The sequence below is a fragment of the Lampetra planeri genome, chromosome 28, assembly GCF_965212315.1.
Source record: "Lampetra planeri chromosome 28, kcLamPlan1.2.h2, whole genome shotgun sequence".
Classification (NCBI taxonomy): Eukaryota; Metazoa; Chordata; class Hyperoartia; order Petromyzontiformes; family Petromyzontidae; genus Lampetra; species Lampetra planeri.
Window position 1 is genome coordinate 733,434 of NC_136134.1, and position 20,550 is coordinate 753,983.

The following is a 20,550-nucleotide window of genomic DNA, read 5'->3' on the forward strand; positions in this document are numbered from 1 at the left end:
AGGATTGCCCAGATTGGTCACCTGTTATATCAATTTCCTTTTAAGGTCACGGTGTTATTGACAAATGTGTTGAGCTTGTAGTTGTATGGAGTAAAGATGCTGTTTGCATTGCAATGGTTATTATTGTTTTGTCCCTAACGATAAAACCATAATTGGCAAACACTAGTCATAGTTTGTCTTGATCGTATAATTTTACTAACACGCAACTAAAGTACAAAACACCCCGAGTCACACGTTGTACCACTGTCTGTGCTGACTGCACATTGTACATTGCCACCATCAGTACATGGCTGTCATTCATTGCTCAAGCATCAGAGTTGCGTTTACATGGCGTTTCAATTCTCTTTCTTCAGCTTAACAGTGACGATATGGCCGAAGGAGCACCTCCCACTGTCGTAGGCCCTGAATCAGTAACTCATTCGCTTCGGATAATCCTCGTCTCTATTCTTCCAGATGTATGATCAAACCTGGATGTATAGTTTATGCGTGCTTGCCATATGGTAGAGAAATAGGATTGCCCAGATTGGTCACCTGTTATATTAATTTCCTTTTAAGGTCACGGTGTTATTGACAAATGTGTTGAGCTTGTAGTTGTATGGAGTAAAGATGCTGTTTGCATTGCAATGGTTATTATTGTTTTGTCCCTAACGATAAAACCATAATTGGCAAACACTAGTCATAGTTTGTCTTGATCGTATAATTTTACTAACACGCAACTAAATTACAAAACACCCCGAGTCACACATTGTACCACTGTCTGTGCTGACTGCACATTGTACATTGCCACCATCAGTACATGGCTGTCGTTCATTGCTCAAGCATCAGAGTTGCGTTTACATGGCGTTTCAATTCTCTTTCTTCAGCTTAACAGTGACGATATGGCCGAAGGAGCACCTCCCACTGTCTTAGGCCCTGAATCAGTAACTCATTCGCTTCGGATAATCCTCGTCTCTATTCTTCCAGATCTTTCTTTACTGCATCCGTCTGTCTGGTTCTCTGCTGCCCTGCTCTCTACGATCCCTCTGCATGCGTGTGGTGGTGCCAAATGTGGTCTTCCAGTTTAATTCTCATCTTGTGTCCACTCCATTGCCGCCTCACCTGTTTTCTCCATTAGAGTTGTTTTCTATCCTAATTCTTGTTTTTACGTTCCTGAATCTTTGGAACCTTGATATGCTCAGGTTCCTTTTCAGGATTCTTCTTCATATGTTGTATTATTTTTGTTGTTATTTCGCTTATGTACCCAGGAAAGCCTCGCTGAGCCTCACGACTCATTCTCAGGAGGATCCTGTCAAGTTTTGGCAGTGGTGGGGGGGGGTGATGTTGCTGCGTGGAATCCCAATTAAAGAATTTGTGGGTATTTTTTTTACCATTGAGATGTTTGGCCAATGCCAGTTACATTGTACGTTATTAGCTATGGGCCGACACTGGAGAACCAGGAGGAAACCCATGAAAAAAAGGGAGAACATACAAATTTTACGCGCATATTCCCGTGTTGGGAATCGAACCGAGGCATTTATTTCTGCGAATCACAAGCGTTACGACTTGCGCCACCCTGCGGCACTAATGCATAACAAGATTTTCACTGCCGTTCTTCAGGCTGAGAGCAAACAAAGGGCTCTGGTGGAGCGACTCCGCAAGAGAGAGTACGAGGTGAGCGTGCTGAAGGGACAGATCCGACATGGAGCGAGCGCCGCCTCCACACAGCATGCAGGTGAGCTCCCAGCAGCGGCGCCAGCACTTCAACGTTCACGCTGAAGGAAGCACGTCCCGTACTCAGTTGCATGACCAAGACGTGGCCCACCTACGACAGTAGCTCGTGGAGCGGCCAGAGGGCCCACGGACATGTGAGCTTACCCAGGATATTGGCTGGATTGACATTGTTCTGCTTCATTATACCAAGCGATCACAATTTTATTGGGTACTTGGTCATTAACTACATTAACATCATCGTCACCATGCCGGATGAAGCCCTCCTCAGGCCCTCATCATCACTGAGGACCTTGCAATCCACCTCACTCGTGCACATGGGGCGCCACGGTGGCAAGATGTTAACTACCTCGCCTGGTATTTAGGGGGTCGTGGGTTCGATCCCGACCCTTGACACCTGCTGTTTGGAGTTTGCATGTTCTCCCCGTGGTCGCGTGAATTTTTCTCCTGCTCTGGTTTTTGCCACCACATTTAGAAACGTGCGTTTAGAGTATTTGGCTGCTATACATTTCCACGTGATAAGCCACTTTTTTGAGCTTTCAATTGTGACCAGGTCGCTTCTGAAAAAAGAGCTATACAGTTCAGTGAGCCTTACCTGGCAAAAAACAATACAGTATTTTCCCATATAATGCCGTGTTTTCATAACACAAATTGTATATAACGCGGATAATGTATTAGGGAACACATTTTTTATAACACAGTTCAGTTAAAAGAACTATGTCGCTTGAGTAGGAATAAACAGTTGTACGGCTGCCTCGGCGTAGCATCGCACAAGGCGAGATGCTTCTCGATGCTACCCACGCATCTCAGTCTTTGTTCAGCCTGTTTACGCATCTCATGCGTTATCGCAATTTTTCCATAACGCAGTGTTCTTTGGGAAGGCAACTACCATGTTATAGGAGAACAGACAGTTTAAAATAGTTTAATAGAGAGATAAACACAAAGGAGGGGAAGGAGAGAGATCAGTGAGATAATAGATTCATAATAGATAGAGATACGAGTCCTGGAGATCAAGAGGTACAGCTTTGCTGTCACATACATACCTTAGGACATCTACTATGTCATAACATATGGTGTCTTGTGGGTACCAATACACACCAATTGTATTCTGTGACCCAGCAGAAAATAAAAGTTGAAGAACCCTGCATTGAGTAATATATGACAATTGTCACGTGTAAGCTTCTAAATACACTTGTCTCTTTCTGTACAGATGTGGAAACTTGAAGAAACACATTTAGACACGGCTTTCTAGTGCCAATAATATTAAATGTGAGATTTGTTTTCGTGGATAATTTATCACAGTATTGTAATATCAGATCTATATAACATTTGTGCTTTAAAGTGATACCGTGCAGCAATGCTTATTGAGTGCCTGAATAATACACGCGGACACATCCTCGGTCTGTGTACACTTCCATGAGGACGCGGTGCATACCGGAGCTCGTGTTTACGTGTGTAGTGGGCTCAAATTAGGGGCACACAACTTCTTGGGAGGCAACACTTTATTATTAACACAACAGGTAACTCTTAACGTTACACATAGGGTGGTGACCACCGACCTAGCCTCGCTAACACACACCGTTAGTGATGCTCGGACATAACTAGCGTGGCCCAGCTAGGAGGGCTACTGGATGGCCACACTGACTTGAGGCTTGACTCTTCTTCACGAGGCATCTTCATCCCGGACCCGAGCAGCCTCGAACCCGGTGCGGAGTGCGCTTATATGCGCCTCGGCGTGCCCGGGCCTCACCCCGGCCACGCCCGCCTTCGAGAACTCTCGAGAAGGCTCTCCTCCTGTCCACGTGACCCCAAGGTGCCCCCGGCCCCCACCTTGATCCGGTCACATGTCCAGCCGGGTTCACTCAGAGTGCCATGGCCTGACACAACCCCTGGGGCACTCATCCACGGCCTCCAGATCCCCTGAACAGTCCGTGACACCATTCCCTCATCCAGACGGGATGACGTCATGTGTATGTGTGTGGACCCGCCTGGTAGTGACGTTCCCCCGCATAGTGACGTCCCACGTGTGTATGTGTCCACCTGGTAGTGACGCTTCTAGTCACTATACATGTACGATTGTTGATTGCCAAAACAGGAATGTTCCATTATTCATAAATATTTTGTTGGATTAGATCGCGAAGATATAAATGCGTCATTAAACCCACTACGACCTCGACAGCCAATTAGTAAGGTTTGTCATGTAAGCAAAACATGCCAATTACTTACTAGTTCAGCAGAGTAAACCCACAACATTTACAATTCGAGTACGACGTTTCTCCAGTAATTAAAACCAGCCTCATCAGCCGATAGCCAGAATTGTCTTGTCTCACACCTCTCCTATCTCACACCTCTCTACCTGCCGTGAAGCCCAGTGCACCTATACAGTAACATTACATATACTATTTCAAAAGCTGTCACAACGTTTTTCAGACACTTTGAGCAAACTTGCGGGCATTGAGCCTTATTCAATCTGTATGTAATTACATTCAACCCAACAGTGCTGTATTTTGACAAAACGTTAGTAACAAAAGGTATCAAACTTGTTTAACACCGCTCGTTAAGCCTGTGTCCACGAAAGGTTGAGTGGAGTCTGACATAACAGCCCCGGTTACATAGCCAGGCATGCTCAGTAATCACATCTTGTTGAAATATAAGTATGAACTTGTGAGATCATTATAAATTTTAAAGTGGCAATGCCACTTAGTGTTTAGCCAGAAAGTCCCCGCACTGTGGTGGGGGTGATTTTATGCAGTGGTAGGAGACCTGTGGAAGCATTTCGCACCTTAGCAGCAAAAAATGAATGTAGAAAACGTCGCATTATTTACATCTCCTTTACCCACCACCGGCACAATAGGCTTCACTGTTTCAGTCACGTTGGCGATTACGTATGTGTAATAAAAGACTTCCACGACGATGCTTGTCAGAGTGCTTCTCTTATTAACGGCAGTACGGCACAGCTCCGCTCCCTCCCCCTCCGGGTGATTTCCCTCTTCTCAACACCGTAGACGAGGCGTCCCTCTCCGAGCACCCCCGCGGCTCACTCCACTCTCCCAGCCTCGCCGCTAACTGACGGTGTGCCGGGAGGAGCGGTGAGCTCTGCTGGAGGATCTGCCGCGTGGCCCGTGGCGAGGAGGGGATGAGCAGCAACGCGGTCTGGAACCCAGGCTTCCCACACCGACCTCGAGTCCTCCTCTCCTTATATTCACCCCGGCGGAGCTAGGCTCCGCCTCTAGCCACGCCCCCTCGTGGAACCTTCCCGATGGTTCGAGAACTTCTCTATCCGACTCTGCCCGTCCTCCCTGGCCCAGATATTACCCCCTTCGGATTGGATGCTGATTACGTAATGGTGCCTGTCCCCTTTAGCCTCTGGCACCCCCCGGATGGCGCTCATTACATATGTATCACAACTCTGTAATGTGAGGGATGCACTAACAGTAACGCTTCCAACTTTTCTAAATCACTTTTCATCGCTTCCCTACAAAAGGCAACGCACAGTAATTTTTGAGATGGCGGAGAGATTGAAGTTCGTTTTGAGGGAATTGTGTCAAGGTGTTAGACGGCGAGAGTTCTATTTCCTACAGCGGAGCCCGCGCCGATGGTACGCATTGGGTGAACTGCGCTGCCCCATCCACTGTGCAACCCAGACCTGGAACCCACAGGTCTTCCGTCTGTTCGGGCCTTTAAAGGCTTGGCTGGCTGACCACGGACAACACTTTTACAAGTGACTGGTGCACGTGATGCCCCTCACGAATGGTTACACGATGCACACTGACGATTTCCCTTTGCCTGCATAGACATTGACCCCGGTTCCAGATTGGAAAAAACATTTTTGGCAAATGTTCATGACTTTGCAATAAATCAAGAATCGGGTTTAATGAAAATTTATTCTGGCAACATGGTGCGTTATAGTTAGGGTTTTTGCTCAGATGTTGATTAAAGAGATGTGTTAATGCTCTTGATCTGTTAGCATTACTCTGAATAACATAATTATCTTCATCATGATGGTTAACAGAACAATGTAAATGCTACTCTTACAGTTGGCACGTTGCTGCGACATCACGTTGGTAATGTGAATGCGAACTTTTGAGCACAGTCGTGTGCCGGCTGCGAGAGCTTTTGAATACCGGCAGAAGTCGCGTGTTGATATTGCTTGTCCATGCCCTTACGAATGGTAATAAACTTCCTTAGCATGTGTGTTATTGCATGCTCTATGTTTTAGTTATTTAATGCCCACAGTTCATTTCATACGGAACCGAGTTGTACTGAACGCCCGATCCCCAAATACGAAGGAGACGTCACAGCGAAACACTCCTCTGCTCTGGACGCAGTTGTCTGGCTTGACCACCTGATTGTGAAATTGTAGTTGTTGCTCTGCATCTACATCAGCCATACGAAAGAAGAAGACCGAATGGAACCACTTTAAAATGTACAGAGGGCAATATTTTAACTGCAACTGTCATTTTACCACCGAATGACTTAACCCGAGCCACTGTCCAAACCTACACCGCCAAGTGAACGTGCCGCTGGCATCAAAGCTCGTGTAGTAATTAAAGTGCCTTCAGATTATATGTAAGTTGAACTTCTTTCGCACCATACGTAGCCGACCGTGCTTATCGGAGGTGCCGATAAGTATACAGAGAGGGATAGCGGAGTGGTAGGAGCCGGGGCGCATGGTCTGCTGAGGCTATTTCCATGGGGCAGCTGAGAGGAACGTGATTTGAGGTTTGAGCAGATGGAGTATATTTTTTTTAGTACAGGTGTGGCACATTAGGAATGGATCACTTTTTTAATTATATCCTTGTGCAGCAAGGGAGTAAAGTGTGGTTCTGTGAAGGTCCTGATGTGCTGTGCAGTGCATCAATGCATGTGTGTACAGCAGCATGTGATGACTGAGTCCGGCCTGTAGGTGACTGGCAGGGTTAATGAATAACCGCACGTGTAAACCAGCCACATGGTTAATGGCGTCTCGGAAGAATTGCTGCGTGTAACACGCGCTGTTGCATTTTACAGGTAAAGGACCCAAAGGTTGTTTTTGATCGTTATATATATGTTCTAGACTTGTTCTAGACTTTAAGCTTGGCTTTGAATTGTTCGTTTGTGATATATGCAATTAGAGGCGTTTTAGCACTGTGCATTGTAAAGAGATGACGCACTGTAATTAGTTACTGTCATTGTAATTCTCTAACTCTAATACAGTTTAGTCTATAACCATGCCCATGTACCCAGAGTATGACTACTTGCAATGCTTTTGAGAATAGAACACATGTAAAGTAGTAAGCTGTACAATGGTGAGATACAGTACGTATACTGTACACATACAGTACATATAATGGGTGTAATATACCGATATAAGTGGATGGTATAGATAGACATACAGCTTAGGATTAAAGCAATAGTCGAATAGTGATGTGCAAATGTGATTGTCAAAGACAAGGATGGTTTATCAGTAGTAGAATTGGGTTTAAGAGAAAGGGTTAATGAATAACCGCACGTGTAAACCAGCCACATGGTTAATGGCGTCTCGGAAGAATTGCTGCGTGTAACTCGCGCTGTTGCATTTTACAGAGCGACGGTGCGGTTCTTCACAAGATTAATATTAACTACAAGAAATAAATGTGCTTGCCCTCGATTTGGAGCACCTGCCCACGTCCTTCATTTCGAGTGTGCAACATATTTTGGCGAGCCTGGCAGGAGAGTTTCCCTGAGTTCACTGACGGGGATCAACTCTTCCAATAAGACGGACCAAGCAATTGTAAAGGCAGAATATATAAAGATATTCGTACAAGGATCTGAACGGTCTTCACATCATGGCACTGGAACAGCTGCAGGACAAGGCCAGTACTGCTTTGGATCAGCTGCAGAAAGCCCAGCTATTGGAAACATGCAGATATTTGAAGTGTTTCAATTATGATGAGACTGGTGAAGATAAAAGCAGACGGGCTTTGATTCGTATGGCAGAAAGATTACTTGATGGAGTTGAAGACCAAGAAGAAGATGATGAGGCCTGTGCATATATTCAAAACCTGCTGTCTTTCATTGAAACAATACAGCAGAAAGAGAAAGACAGCAATGGAACAAGTCAAACATTGCCACCATCAAAACTTTCTGAAGATATGGATGGTGACATACAAGAGTCACAATAAGAATCCAGAAAAACCCTTGAGGAAAAGAAAATCTCAAGTGAAGGTGGAACAAAAACTACAGCAGCATTGAATCCCATACGAATGGCCAGACTAGGAAATGTGCCAGAAGTCACAATACGGAGAGAATTCAGGATCTGCAGGCAGATTGGTGAAAGAGGGCAGAAAGACAAGTTATCTTACACCAATCTGATGCACCAGATCGACACAGGAACCCGTAAGGGACATGCCGAGTCTGACATCATTGAGGCAGTAGTCAGAGCAATCAGTCCTGGTCTAAATTTGAGGGACATGCTAGAAATAAAAAGTGATTTGACTATTTACAAGTTAAAAACCATTTTGAAAGGATACTATAGAGAAGAAAGCACATATGATCTCTATCAGAAGTTGATGAACATCTCTCAGGAGCCAACATAAACTGCACAGAACTTTCTGTTCCGAGCTATCGAATTAAAGGACAGACTATTATTTGCATCTAAAGAAAAAGGAGCTGATGACCAGTACAATCCAGATTTGGTACGCAGGAAGTTCCTGAGATCGATTGGCACAGGATTGCTCAGTGACTCTATAAAATTCCAAATAAAGCCCCATCCTGATGACATCACTGTCACTGATGAGATGCTGATTGAAAAAGTCAATGAAGCAGCCAGCTTGGAATTTGAGGGACAAAACAAGCCCGAGGGGGTCAAAGGCAAGGGGTATCCTGAGGGCAGCAAGGCCCGCGGGGCCGAGGCGCAGCCCAAGGGCGGGGTGAGGGCCAAGGCGCAGAATGTCAGGAAGAAGGTGCTGCACAGGGTGTACGCGGTGCGCCACCGCAAGGTGCACACCTTCCCCACGTTCTGCAGGCCTCACATGCTGTGTCTGCAGCTGCAACCCAAGTCCCCGGTCAAGAGCACACATACGTGCAACAAGATGGGCCACTACGCCATCATCAAGTTCCTGCTGACGACAGAGCTGGCGGTGAAGAAGAAGCCCTACAACATGCGTGATCAAGACAAGATATAAGCTGTGGTCATATAGTTGTTAGTTGTTTAAGATGCTTTTGTTTGTTAGTGTTGTGTTAAGTATGTTAAGAAGGGGTCATTGCCTAAGAGGAGAAAAAATGGTGAGGAAAAGGTTTCAAGTATGTTGGTAGGCCGATAAGTAAGTACCTAAGAGGTAAATTCCACATGGCATTGACAAGCTGTAAAGGATTTTATCTTGACAGGTACTGGGAAAAGAATCCTAACCATTTCTGGTCAGTAAAATGTGAAGCATGGTTTAATAATACCAGATTGCCTGGTAATTCCAAAAGCATAATACAATGCTTGGGCTCCTATCTCTTCGTGCACAAAGAGTTGGAGCTCACACCAAAATAGAGAGCTTCTGGAGTGGCACTATCTTGGAAGGGATATGATCCCTAGAGAAATTGTGTTCACGATTTAATAAACTCCTTTCATGACCAGTTTAAGGAAAAAAACTACAAAATGTTTGCAAGGAGAAAGGTGGAGTGTCGAGACGACACTCATTCTGTGGGGGAGAGTGTGGCACATTAGGAATGGATCACTCTTTTAATTATATCCTTGTGCAGCAAGGGAGTAAAGTGTGGTTCTGTGAAGGTCCTGATGTGCTGTATAGTGCATCAATGCATGTGTGTACAGCAGCATGTGATGACTGAGTCGGGCCTGTAGGTGGCTGGCAGGGTTAATGAATAACCGCACGTGTAAACCAGCCACATGGTTAATGGCATCTCGGAAGAATTGCTGCGTGTAACACGTGCTGTTGCATTTTACAGGTAAAGGACCCAAAGGTTGTTTTTGATCGTTATATAAATGTTTTAGACTTGTTCTAGACTTGTTCTAGACTTTAAGCTTGGCTTTGAATTGTTCGTTTGTGATATATGCAATTAGAGGCGTTTTAGCACTGTGCATTGTAAAGGGATGACGCACTGTAATTAGTTACTGTCATTGTAATTCTCTAACTCTAATACAGTTTAGTCTATAACCATGCCCATGTACCCAGAGTATGACTACTTGCAATGCTTTTGAGAATAGAACACATGTAAAGTAGTAAGCTGTACAATGGTGAGATACAGTACGTATACTGTACACATACAGTACATATAATGGGTGTAATATACCGATATAAGTGGATGGTATAGATAGACATACAGCTTAGGATTAAAGTAATAGTCGAATAGTGATGTGCAAATGTGATTGTCAAAGACAAGGATGGTTTATCAGTAGTAGAATTGGGTTTAAGAGAAAGGGTTAATGAATAACCGCACGTGTAAACCAGCCACATGGTTAATGGCGTCTCGGAAGAATTGCTGCGTGTAACTCGCGCTGTTGCATTTTACAGAGTGACGGTGCGGTTCTTCACAAGATTAATATTAACTACAAGAAATAAATGTGCTTGCCCTCGATTTGGAGCACCTGCCCACGTCCTTCATTTCGAGTGTGCAACACAGGCCCAAAAATGCCTAGCAACAAACAGCACTATTGAAGGTGTAATAGAGAGTGACCTTTGCTGCACTGTCACGTGTTAAGTGAGCAGGCAAGCGGCTCCTGTGGAGGTCTCTGTGGTCACCTCTCCAATCGCTATCCAAGCCCAACCCTGCCACATGCTTCCCAGATCTGACTCGAGACCGTGCAGGCGTAATTAGGAGCGATTAAAGCTTTTGCCAGTGTACACACACACACACGTGGCCATTAATCATAGTACAGAAACATTGCTATAAAGAAGGCCATTGCCCAAAAGGTCACCGCAATCATCTTGTCTCTTGGTGGTGGCACCCTTTTTTATTCATCGATGGCATCTGAATTGGGCCAGCACGCCGCACACGTGCGTTAAACGTCAGGATTGTAAACGCACCAGTGAAGTGGTTTGTTTCACCCATTAATAGAGATCAGCAGTGTCGAGAGCCCAGTGTTTCTGGAATGCATGTTTGAGATTTTGGTGGAGCAAATGACGCAATGGCCGTCTCAATTGACTGCGAGGACGAAGTGAGCGGTCATCAGGCTGTGGCAGTGGCATCGTCGTCGTCGTCGTCGCTCGCGCGTGGCCGAGGGAAGGTGGCAGCGTCCCGAGGACCCTTGCTTGTGCTGAGTTGACGGGCGATTGCAGACTGCAGAGATCGGGGGGGGGGGGGGGGCTGATCCTCGACAACACCAAGGTCGGCTGCCAGTGAGTCCGCTCAGAGTTGTAAGTTGAACTTCTCACGCACTGCACGTAGCCAACCGTGCCGATTGGCGAGTTGGTAGGACGACCATACTACAAACTCCACACCAATCACAATTATGTGAGCACCTGATCGACCGAGTGAAGGCCGCGTTGTGCGGTAATCGCGGTAATCGGTGTCTGCGCCTGTTCGTTGCACAGCCTGCAGCACTATCCGGCTGGTGTGGTGTGCGCACCCTCTCTCTTGTGCATTTCACGACACGTCATGCGCTTTATTTGTTTGAACCGCAATTTATTTTGCAAGGTGAAACGCATGCAAAGTACCATGCATGCAAATATTACTACGTGACATCTCCCAAACTCCGCGTGAGAATGCATTTGTTTTATATTCTGCTTGTTTTACCCAGAGACGTCTCACCAAGTCTCAAGGCTCTTTTTCAAGAGGCACCTGCCGAGTTTTTTTTCGCAATAGGGAAGCGATGTTGCTGCTGTTTGCGTGATTCCAATTGAGTAATTTGGAGGTAATTTTTTGTAATTGGGGATGATTTGACCAAGACCATTAATTGCATATTGTACGTATTTTGTAGCTGTACGAGAAATCAAAGAACTCGGGGGAAAGCCAAGCAGAACTGGTTGCGAACGTACAAACTCTACACGGCACAAGTGTTATCACCGCGCCTCCCGTTGCGGACAAGAGAATGTCACGGTGGACATATTTACAAAGTCCCTTTTTTACAAACGGCTCGTGTCAATTCCATTGCTTGTTATCAAACAGGGCGCCACTGTCACCCGCAGGGGGGAGGAGGGTGGGGGCGACAAAATCCAGGTCTTATATTGCCTCTTTAATAGGATGAGGAGCTGCCGCTGCTGCCGGGTAATTTCTTGCGCTGCTGCTGCCTCCTTAATAAGCGTGCGCAGAGGAGTGTGTGGCCCTCCTCTCTACTCTCTACCTGGAAGTTCACCAGCACTGAGGGCCTACTGCTGCCACTGCTGACCATGCGTGACAATCGCCTGCGCGTGGGTCACCGTCACATCCGGTAATGGCGGTGTGCCATACCAAGAGACACCGAGCGTCTCCTTTTGAATGTTTCTCTAACGTTTGTATTTGTGCCCTATGAATTCAATAAAAAAAATATGAAAACTGCGGACTGAGCTTTCACTGAAACCTTTATCGTCCACTAAAAAACTGGGAGGCCAAATGCAAAGTTCACACAGGGCGCCAACTAAGGCCAGCCCTGCATTCTAATCGCCGCGTGGTCGGCGCCACAGCATGGGGAAGTGCCCCGCGGATCCGGAGGGGACGGCTTTCGCGTGGCGCCCGTGCGCGTGTCGTCGCACGGTGGCCCGCTCAATATATTTTTCGAGGTTGGCAGCGGTCAACGGCTCCAGCGGAGGTCAGGAGCCACTCCTCCACACCGACTTGGAACAGCTGAGATTTTGTCAAAGCAAGTGGCATTAACTGTAACATTGACTGCCGCTCCCACTGCTAGGTGAGGGTTTCCTCCCTGGGGAGTTCTTTGATCATACTTTGCCAAGCTGGTTATCGCAGGACAGTGAAGCGGAGGCCCAGGACTGGCTGGGCCCTTACTTGCCACCAATGTTAGTCATAGCCGAGGATGGGTTCACGGTGGAGGGCGCTCGCCACAGCACCACCGCTCCCTGCCCCGATCTACGTTGCTCACAGTTCCGTCTGCGTTACGGCAACCGAGTGACGTTTCTGTAAATATTTGTGTATTTAAAAAAAATCTATTCTGTTATTGCTCAAATTCCTATTTGCCTCATTGTACTTTATCTCCTATTGCTTTTGCCATTTGGGTGACCTATGGCCCTCTTGCAAACGAGACAAACCTCGAGTGATTGTGCACGTGCCGCGTGATTCCACAGGCGAAGATGGGTGAACATCATCAGCATTCCTACATGAAAACCGATGCCGTTGAGCGTAAACAAAGCTGCGTATGTATGTACGCTGAACTTCTTTCGCACTGTACGTAGCCAACCATGCTAATCGGAGGTGCGGGGGAAGGACAACAAACTAAACACAAAAAGCATTTCCAAAGAAATTAGTTTTCAACCTAGATAATTGAAAAGTGCATAGCTCCCAGTAGCTTCCTAATAGCGCACGGAAGAGCGTTTCTGACAGGCCGCAGAAGCGCATCTACTTAGCGACTATCCCGTGACATGCGGTGGGAATGCGCCTCCTAGCTCAGAACACCGTCTCGTCCTGACGACTCATGACGATGATCTTGGCCAGGTTCTGTCGGACGGTGTCCCAGCGACACACCACCATTTTAAGGTCGGAGTCCATCTCTTTGAAGGCATCCTCCCCCCAGTGGCTGGGCCCATCCTTGTTGTCCATGCCGCCGCCATTGTTCTTCCTGCGCCAGTTGGCCTCCTTGATCTCCTCGACCCTGCGGTAGAACGCTCGCCGCACGCGGCCCCTGACTCGTGACGCCTTCCTGACAGTCCTCACTCGCGGTATCCACTGCCATCTCAAAACGCAGCAGCAGGACCATCAGCGGGAGCAGCAGCAGATGCACCACAGCTAGAGCTAACGCCCAAAACATGCACGTTACATCCGTAACATGAACATTCATTCCAACCTCGTATCTATGGGACCGTTTTTTGCCAGTATCAAGATACTGAATGATAGAAAATGGTTTACTCTTTCTGACAAATATACGTGGTGTTTAGATGTTTAAATACCAAATAGACACACTATTATAAGGCATCGAGTCTGCATTAACCACAAATGCTTGTGGTAAAAAAATGCAGATATTCCTCGATGATGTATGCATCGTCCTTGAAACCCATCATCTCTCCAGCGGTTGGACAATGGAAAGCCTCGCCTCTTTCCTCCACTGGCTCAAACTGCAAGCGAGGAGATGAGCACCAATTCCTCGATGCCCATCAGAGCCGGAGGTGGCTCCGACTCTACTCACAGTGCCATGTGAACCACCAATTACATCCCGTGCTCGAAACTGTAAAAAACCTCAACGTGTGGAATTGCCAGGGGTGAGCTTAGCGGGGAGCTATGCTGCTTACCCGAGGTACCAGATGTTTTTGTTGTAGCCGAGCAAATTCCCGGGCACGCCGGAACGGTGGCGCAGGGACTTGGGTATGCGGCGTTCCAACAGCAGCGTGCTCGCAGCGATCTGACGTTGAAAATACAACCGCAGGATTCACTCTGTCATATTCTCAGGTTTTTTCGGTAAAGTCACGTAGGTAAAAACATTAAAATTAATGAAAGTAAAATAAAACAAAACAAAAATAAAATTCACGACGTTTCGGAGGCAACACAAGTCTCCGTCATCAGGTGGGACCGTCACAGCCGAATTAGCTGCATCAAGTGAAGCAATGATTCAAGATGTAATCCCTTATAAGCAAGTTGAAGGGATGTGGAGAGGGGGGGGAGAGCTTATCAGGCTGTGGTAGCCAATGAATGGAAACGTATCGGGAGGGAGGAGGAGCGGTGATCAAAGACTGCACGCAGTGCTCAACACAATGAATGGAGACGTGTCGGGACGGAGGGCGAGCGGCGATCAAAGACTGCACGCAGTGCTCAACACAATGAATGGAGACGCGCCGGGACGGAGGGCGAGCACTGCGTGCAGTCTTTGATCGCCGCTCGCCCTCCGTCCCGACACGTCTCCATTCATTGTGTTGAGCACTGCGTGCAGTCTTTGATCACCGCTCCTCCTCCCTCCCGATACGTTTCCATTCATTGGCTACCACAGCCTGATAAGCTCTCCCCCCCCTCTCCACATCCCTTCAACTTGCTTATAAGGGATTACATCTTGAATCATTGCTTCACTTGATGCAGCTAATTCGGCTGTGACGGTCCCACCTGATGACGGAGACTTGTGTTGCCTCCGAAACGTCGTGAATTTTATTTTTGTTTTGTTTTATTTTACTTTCATTAATTTTAATGTTTTTACCTACGTGACTTTACCGAAAAAACCTGAGAATATGAATCATTGCAGTCACGAAAGCTTCAAATCTAGAATTCACTCTGTCAATTTGCCAGTGTCCACGGTACAAGAGGGGGGGGGGGGCGAGGGAGGGAGAGAACGTGTGTGCTGCGTCGCTTATTGGGCGTCATCTGTCTGGTGGGCGACTACGTAGAGTGCACCGTCCGCTCGCGGTGCTGACACCTCGACGAATGAGGAGTGGTGAATAACAGAACCGGCGCGCACGTTGTGAGACACTGGTGAGCGCCGTTAATCTGTATCCCGGATGGGCGAGCGTGGGCGTGGGACGGGGTAGCATGGGGACAGGCGAGCATGAGGATGAGCGTGCGATCGATAGCTGCACCGGCATAAACTGATAAGGACAGAGTGCTCGCGTGCATCACCTGGATCTTCCAGGTCTCCATGCGCTCGTGAGCCACTCGCCAGAAGGTGTCGTCCATGGTGGCGATGAGGAGGTTCAACATGAGCAGGTATGCGAAGATCATGTAGACAATGAAGATGAGGTAGATGACGTAGGGCGTGTGCCGGTCGTAAGGCACAGGCAACTCGATGAGTCCCATCATGAGCTCGATGGCCGTGAAGAAGGTCACAGCGAAGTTCTGGAAATTGGGGTAGACCCTGGAGTCCAGCGTCTGGAAGACGACGTAGAAGCCTAGGAACGAGTCAATGGCATTTCAACGCGGCTCACCACTGCTTACTATGCTCACGGCAGTTCGTGGCAGCTCGCAGCAGCTCACTACAGCTCACCACAGCTCACAGCAGCTCACAGCAGCTTACCGCACTCACATCAGCTCAGAGAAGCTCACCACAACTCACCACGGCTCACCGCAGCTCATCGCACTCACTGATTAGCATGAGGCACTGTTCCGGCACAGTGCTCCCAAGGCCGGCCTGCCTCATGCTAAACAACAAACCCCCACGATGGCGGTTGGGATTTATGCTGAATATCTAAAACGATTACAGGCAAGGAAAGATGTTGTCGAGAAGATACTTCTACATCCGGAGTGAGTTCAACTGCGGACGTGCCTCATGATTGGCCATCGCAACGTCCGGAGGTGAAATCGACCACACTCAGAGTAGTAGCGTCTTTTTGGTGAGATCCTTCCTTGTGGGCGCTCGGCACGCAATTGCGAACGTGGGAGTTCACATCCCGGCCTAGGGTCAATTCGGCCCGCACCTCTGGGGGGGGGGGGTCGATAAAGTGAGTACCACTTTGCGGAATATGAGCGTCGATTGATTTTTGTTTTTTCCTTCCTGGCGGAGAGACGGGTTCCTGCTGGTAGAGAACGGAGCTCGTCCTGGGCGCCTCTGCGCCGTCGACGGCGACGAGCACCGGCCAAGTGAAGAATGGCGACCTGGGTGTTGGGTGACTCACGGAGGATGGTGGGTGGGGGGGCACTCACCGGCGGTGAAGCCGAACACGCAGATCACCAGCAGGCAGCACCAGCGCATGAGGTCGCCGAATATAATCTGGAGGAACACGCCCGTTGAGGGATGTCACGGTGGATAGGACATGTTAACTACCACTTCTGGTATGCAGGAGATCGTGTGTTCGATCGTGACCCTGACGCCTGCTGTGGGTTTTTCTCTGGGTCCTCCGGTTTTTCCCGCCACATTTAGAATCGACATCACGCGTGCAGAGTATTTGGCTCCTGATATAAATTTCCACACGATGAGCCATTCGTGATTGCCAGGTTGCTTACTGAAAAGTGCTACGTAGCTCAGTGGGGCCTTACCTGGTAAAATAAAAAAATGTTTATCATGTATAGAGACTGCGCTTCGCACGACGTGACACGTTAGCCCATGGCGAAGGTCAATGCCGTCGTGGCATGACACGGACGCCGCCGACGACCACCGATGACAGACCGAATGTATGAGAACAGAATCTGCCTGACAAGGCCGAACGAACAAGCGTCCCGGGGTAAAGTCACGACATCGCGCGTCGTGAACAACATCGAGAGAAGTAAGCGAAGCCCTGGTGGTGGTCGTGGTGGCGGTGGCACTGGTGACGGTGGTGGCGGTGGTGGCAGTGGTGGCGGCGGCGGTAGCGGCAGTGGTGGGGGTGGCGGCAGTGTTGACGGTGGTGGTGGTAGTGGTTGTGGTAACTGTGGTGGCAGTGGAGGCGGTGCTGGCGGCGGCGGTGGCAATGGCGGCGGCACCTTCTGGATCATGATAGAGAAGGGGCCCAGCAGCTCGAAGCCGCGGGCGAAGTACAGCGTGTTACACCAGCCGAGCACGAGCGCCAGGGACATGGCGATCGACTCCCCTTCGTGGCTCATCACCCGCAGCACCATGATGATGGCGATCAGGCACGAGTAGCAGACCCTGCGTGGACACGGGTGCCACGATGACATGCAGAGGACACGGAGCCGAATATTTGGAGTCGGCCAAACATCGCAATGTAAGACTGTAGAGATCTCAGGCAATCGTTGGTAGCACCGTATCTGACCGCATTCCCACTCATCTGTGGTGTCCTCTGCGTTACCAATCTACAGCGGTGTTTTGAGACACGGTTTGCATGAATGACGCCATGTAGATACAAACACAATTATAATAAATATTGTTAATATTAGTGCCAGTGACTTCTGCGTGGCCACCTCCACTCTTAATCCCTCCCCTCTCCCCGCCGACCCGTGAAAACAGACCCCGCTCCATGCAGTAGCGTCGAGGCCCTTGTGTAGCCTCTTCCTCCCGATCCTTATCTCTCTGGACCCATTGCTCCTATTTTTACATTCCTTTACCCTCCTTTTTCTCTTATTTCCCAGTCTTATTTCTGTTCATTATATCCTCAATTCTACTCCTCTTCATGTAGTGTCGCTATAGGTGCAGCAGTTGCTCGTTTCCCACAATAATTGTGTTCAAATTAATCACGGTGCCACAGTGGCTAGGAGATGTTCAGAGTGGAGAGGTGTTAACTACCTCGCCTGGCATGCAGGAGGGCGTGGGTTTAAACCCAACCCCTGACGCCTGCTGTATATTTGGAGTTTGCATGTTTATCTCCCAAGTGGTCACGTGGATTTTTCTCCGGGTCCTCGGTGTTTCCCTCCACCTTTAGAATCAACGTGCATTTAGAGTATTTAGCTACTGCTATACATTTACACATGATATGCCACTTGGTTGAGCAATCTTATGTGGCCAGGTCGTTTCTGAAAAAGAGCTACATAGCTCAGTGGGCCTTACCTGGTGAAATATAAATGAAATAAAATCAATAAATCACATTGTCGGAAAAGTGAACAGTGGGCGTTGTGTTGGTAGATTTGCCCCCATCATAAGAACACGGAATATCCACCACTGCTCATGGCAGCACAGCACTCGTGACGTTGAGTCGCCATGACGACCGACACAGTACGGACTGTGGGCTGAGAACAAAAACCTGGCACTCAGTACCGCTGACGCAAGCAGACCAGGAGTGGTGAGGAACAGCCAAACAACCCCCACAACCGACAGGACCTGAGGAGGCGTTCATTTCGCAGTGGGTTGACAAAGGGCAGTTAATTATATACTATTATTGTCATTATTATTTTAGCGATGTTAGATATGCACAATCGGGGGACATCTCATATGTATGTGTGTATATATGTTGAACTTCTTTCGCAATCATACGTAGCCAACCGTGCTAATAGGAGGTGCGGAGGAAGAGAATAACAAACTAAACACAAAAAGCAGTTCTAAAGAAACGAGTTCGTCAATCGAGATGATAAAAAAAATTAATAGTTCCAGTGGCTTCTTAATATCGGAAGGAAGAGCATTCAAGACGGCTGCAGAAGTTCATCTGAAAGTGCGCGATGCGGTGACCGACTTTGTCCGATGGTTAGCCAAAAAACGAATGCGAGGATGACCGGAGTTTGCGTCATGGTTTATGCTCAAAAGGAGCGGTGATCCGGTCGTGTTTCATCTGAGCAGCACGGCCGTGGGAAGCTCTGCATGGATGCTACACTTCATCTCACGTCATCTCGGAGCACTGCGCAGATCTTCAGATTCGCCAAGAACACACGCCGGTTCATCCTCTTCATGGAGTTTTGACTGACCAAATTCTCACAGTGCTGTTACCGCATCGGTTTTTCATTACACAAGCACTGTTGTTTTTGCATGTGGCAGCAACTCACATGAGCACTGGGAAGGGTCCTCCGATCACTGTGTTTTTGCAGTAATTCTTGGGCCCGATTTTAATGATGTACGGCACCTGAATTCGCAAGCAACATAAAATGACATCAGTCAGCGGGACAGCCTCACCCGTGGTCACAATTGCAGACAGGATATGTGGGATATTACGTTCGAATAACAATGCCCCCTCCCTTTATTCCAAGGCACTTTGAAGCGCATTCAAATGTTGTGTTAATTCAGACAGCGTGCGTCTGTAGCTTAGTCGACGCATCCGTCTTGCCCAGGAGCGTTTCCTTTGCTCTCATGGCTGCTGCTGCCGCTGCTGCCACTGCTGCTATCACTCCCTTCCTCAACATACTCACGCTCGGCCGCAAGCCTCCCTTTCATTGGAAAGGTCTCAGAACGAGTCCTCGTAATGAGCATGGGTCGTCTAGAGCAGGGGTCGGCAACCGAAATGACAAGAGACTTTTTTTTCGAGCTCGGTAACAAAAAACTCAATATTTCAAGAGCGGTAATGCACTGTGGTGAATACGAACGAGATGCTGATCCTTCATAAAAAAAAGTCACAAATCAGCCTTTAAAGAGCCACAGGTTGCCAACCCCCCGGTGTAGAGCAGCCGCTCGCAAACTTTTTCGAGCGTGCGGACTCCGTTGCAACCTCCAAACATTTCGATGGCACTGCCACGTGCCCAAGCTAGGTCTCAAACCTCCCTTTCCTTAAAATACCCAGGCTGTTTGAAATTGTACATTTTCCCTCGGTGAGTATATTATTATTTACATTTTCCGCACCCCACTGCAGTCGCCTCGCGGACCACTGGGGGTCTGCAGCCCACAGGATGGGCCTTACCTGGTAAACTACAAATATTAGTAGTAGCTGCTCGACACAAGTGCCGTTACTAGAGCAGTGCTCTTCAGAGGGGGGTACTTTCGCCTATAAAAAATAATTAGTGTGAGGGCCGCCACACATTTTAAACCATTGGGGTTTTGATGATGATGGGGGGTGTTTTCACATTGTGTGTATTGTCGGGAGGGCCACACGTCAGGGGCCGCACTAAAGGCCACTGGGGGCTTGCGCCAGTGGCCCGTGGTGGCATTGCAAATGTAGAACACTGCCCGAGAGGTTGTGAACTCGGACGAGGGGTTGCAGCTGTTGACCTCCAGGTAGAGGATGACGGCAGCCCCCATCACTGTTATGATCTCCCCGAGCAGGCGCACGAAGTCCTCCTTGGTGGAGTAGGCCTCCTGCACAGGGCCGCCACGCAACACATCACCGCCATCAGCAGCAGGACAGAGCCGCATAAGTCACTCCGCACCTCCGATGAGCACGGTTGGCTAAGTATGGTTCGAAAGAAGTTCAACACATACATACAGTACCAAAGACAAAGAGCCCCTGTGTATCCCACGCGGACCGTGGACACAAGTGCCGTTGGTGAGCACCTATGTATGTCAAACTTCTTTCGCACCATGCGTAG

The 20,550-nt window shown here is 48.3% G+C and overlaps 2 protein-coding genes across 7 annotated transcripts in view; one reads left to right on the forward strand and one right to left on the reverse strand.

Annotated features, from left to right (window-relative positions):
* FHAD1 (forkhead associated phosphopeptide binding domain 1) overlaps positions 1-6,327 on the forward strand; it is a 59,585-nt gene extending 53,258 nt beyond the window's left edge. For 3 of the 4 annotated variants that reach the window (XM_078607626.1, XM_078607625.1, XM_078607627.1), the window contains 2 exons: positions 1,597-1,711; positions 2,918-4,619. In XM_078607626.1, coding sequence (XP_078463752.1) covers positions 1,597-1,711; positions 2,918-2,931 — 129 coding nt within the window. In that variant the 3' untranslated portion in view covers positions 2,932-4,619. Of the gene's footprint in view, positions 1-1,596; positions 1,712-2,917; positions 4,620-4,712 lie in introns of those variants that run through there. The other variant, XM_078607628.1, reaches the window with a different exon arrangement.
* A 4,950-nt stretch (positions 6,328-11,277) lies between these two features.
* Positions 11,278-20,550, reverse strand: part of LOC144728299 (transient receptor potential cation channel subfamily V member 6-like) — a 42,543-nt gene continuing 33,270 nt past the window's right edge. For all 3 annotated transcript variants that reach the window (XM_078607632.1, XM_078607629.1, XM_078607630.1), the window contains exons 10-16: positions 20,234-20,320; positions 19,081-19,157; positions 17,134-17,299; positions 16,378-16,444; positions 15,358-15,626; positions 14,049-14,158; positions 11,278-13,414 (exon numbers count right to left, since the gene is read on the reverse strand). In XM_078607632.1, the coding sequence (XP_078463758.1) occupies positions 13,210-13,414; positions 14,049-14,158; positions 15,358-15,626; positions 16,378-16,444; positions 17,134-17,299; positions 19,081-19,157; positions 20,234-20,320 (981 nt within the window). In that variant the 3' untranslated portion in view covers positions 11,278-13,209. The remainder of the gene's footprint in view (positions 13,415-14,048; positions 14,159-15,357; positions 15,627-16,377; positions 16,445-17,133; positions 17,300-19,080; positions 19,158-20,233; positions 20,321-20,550) is intronic.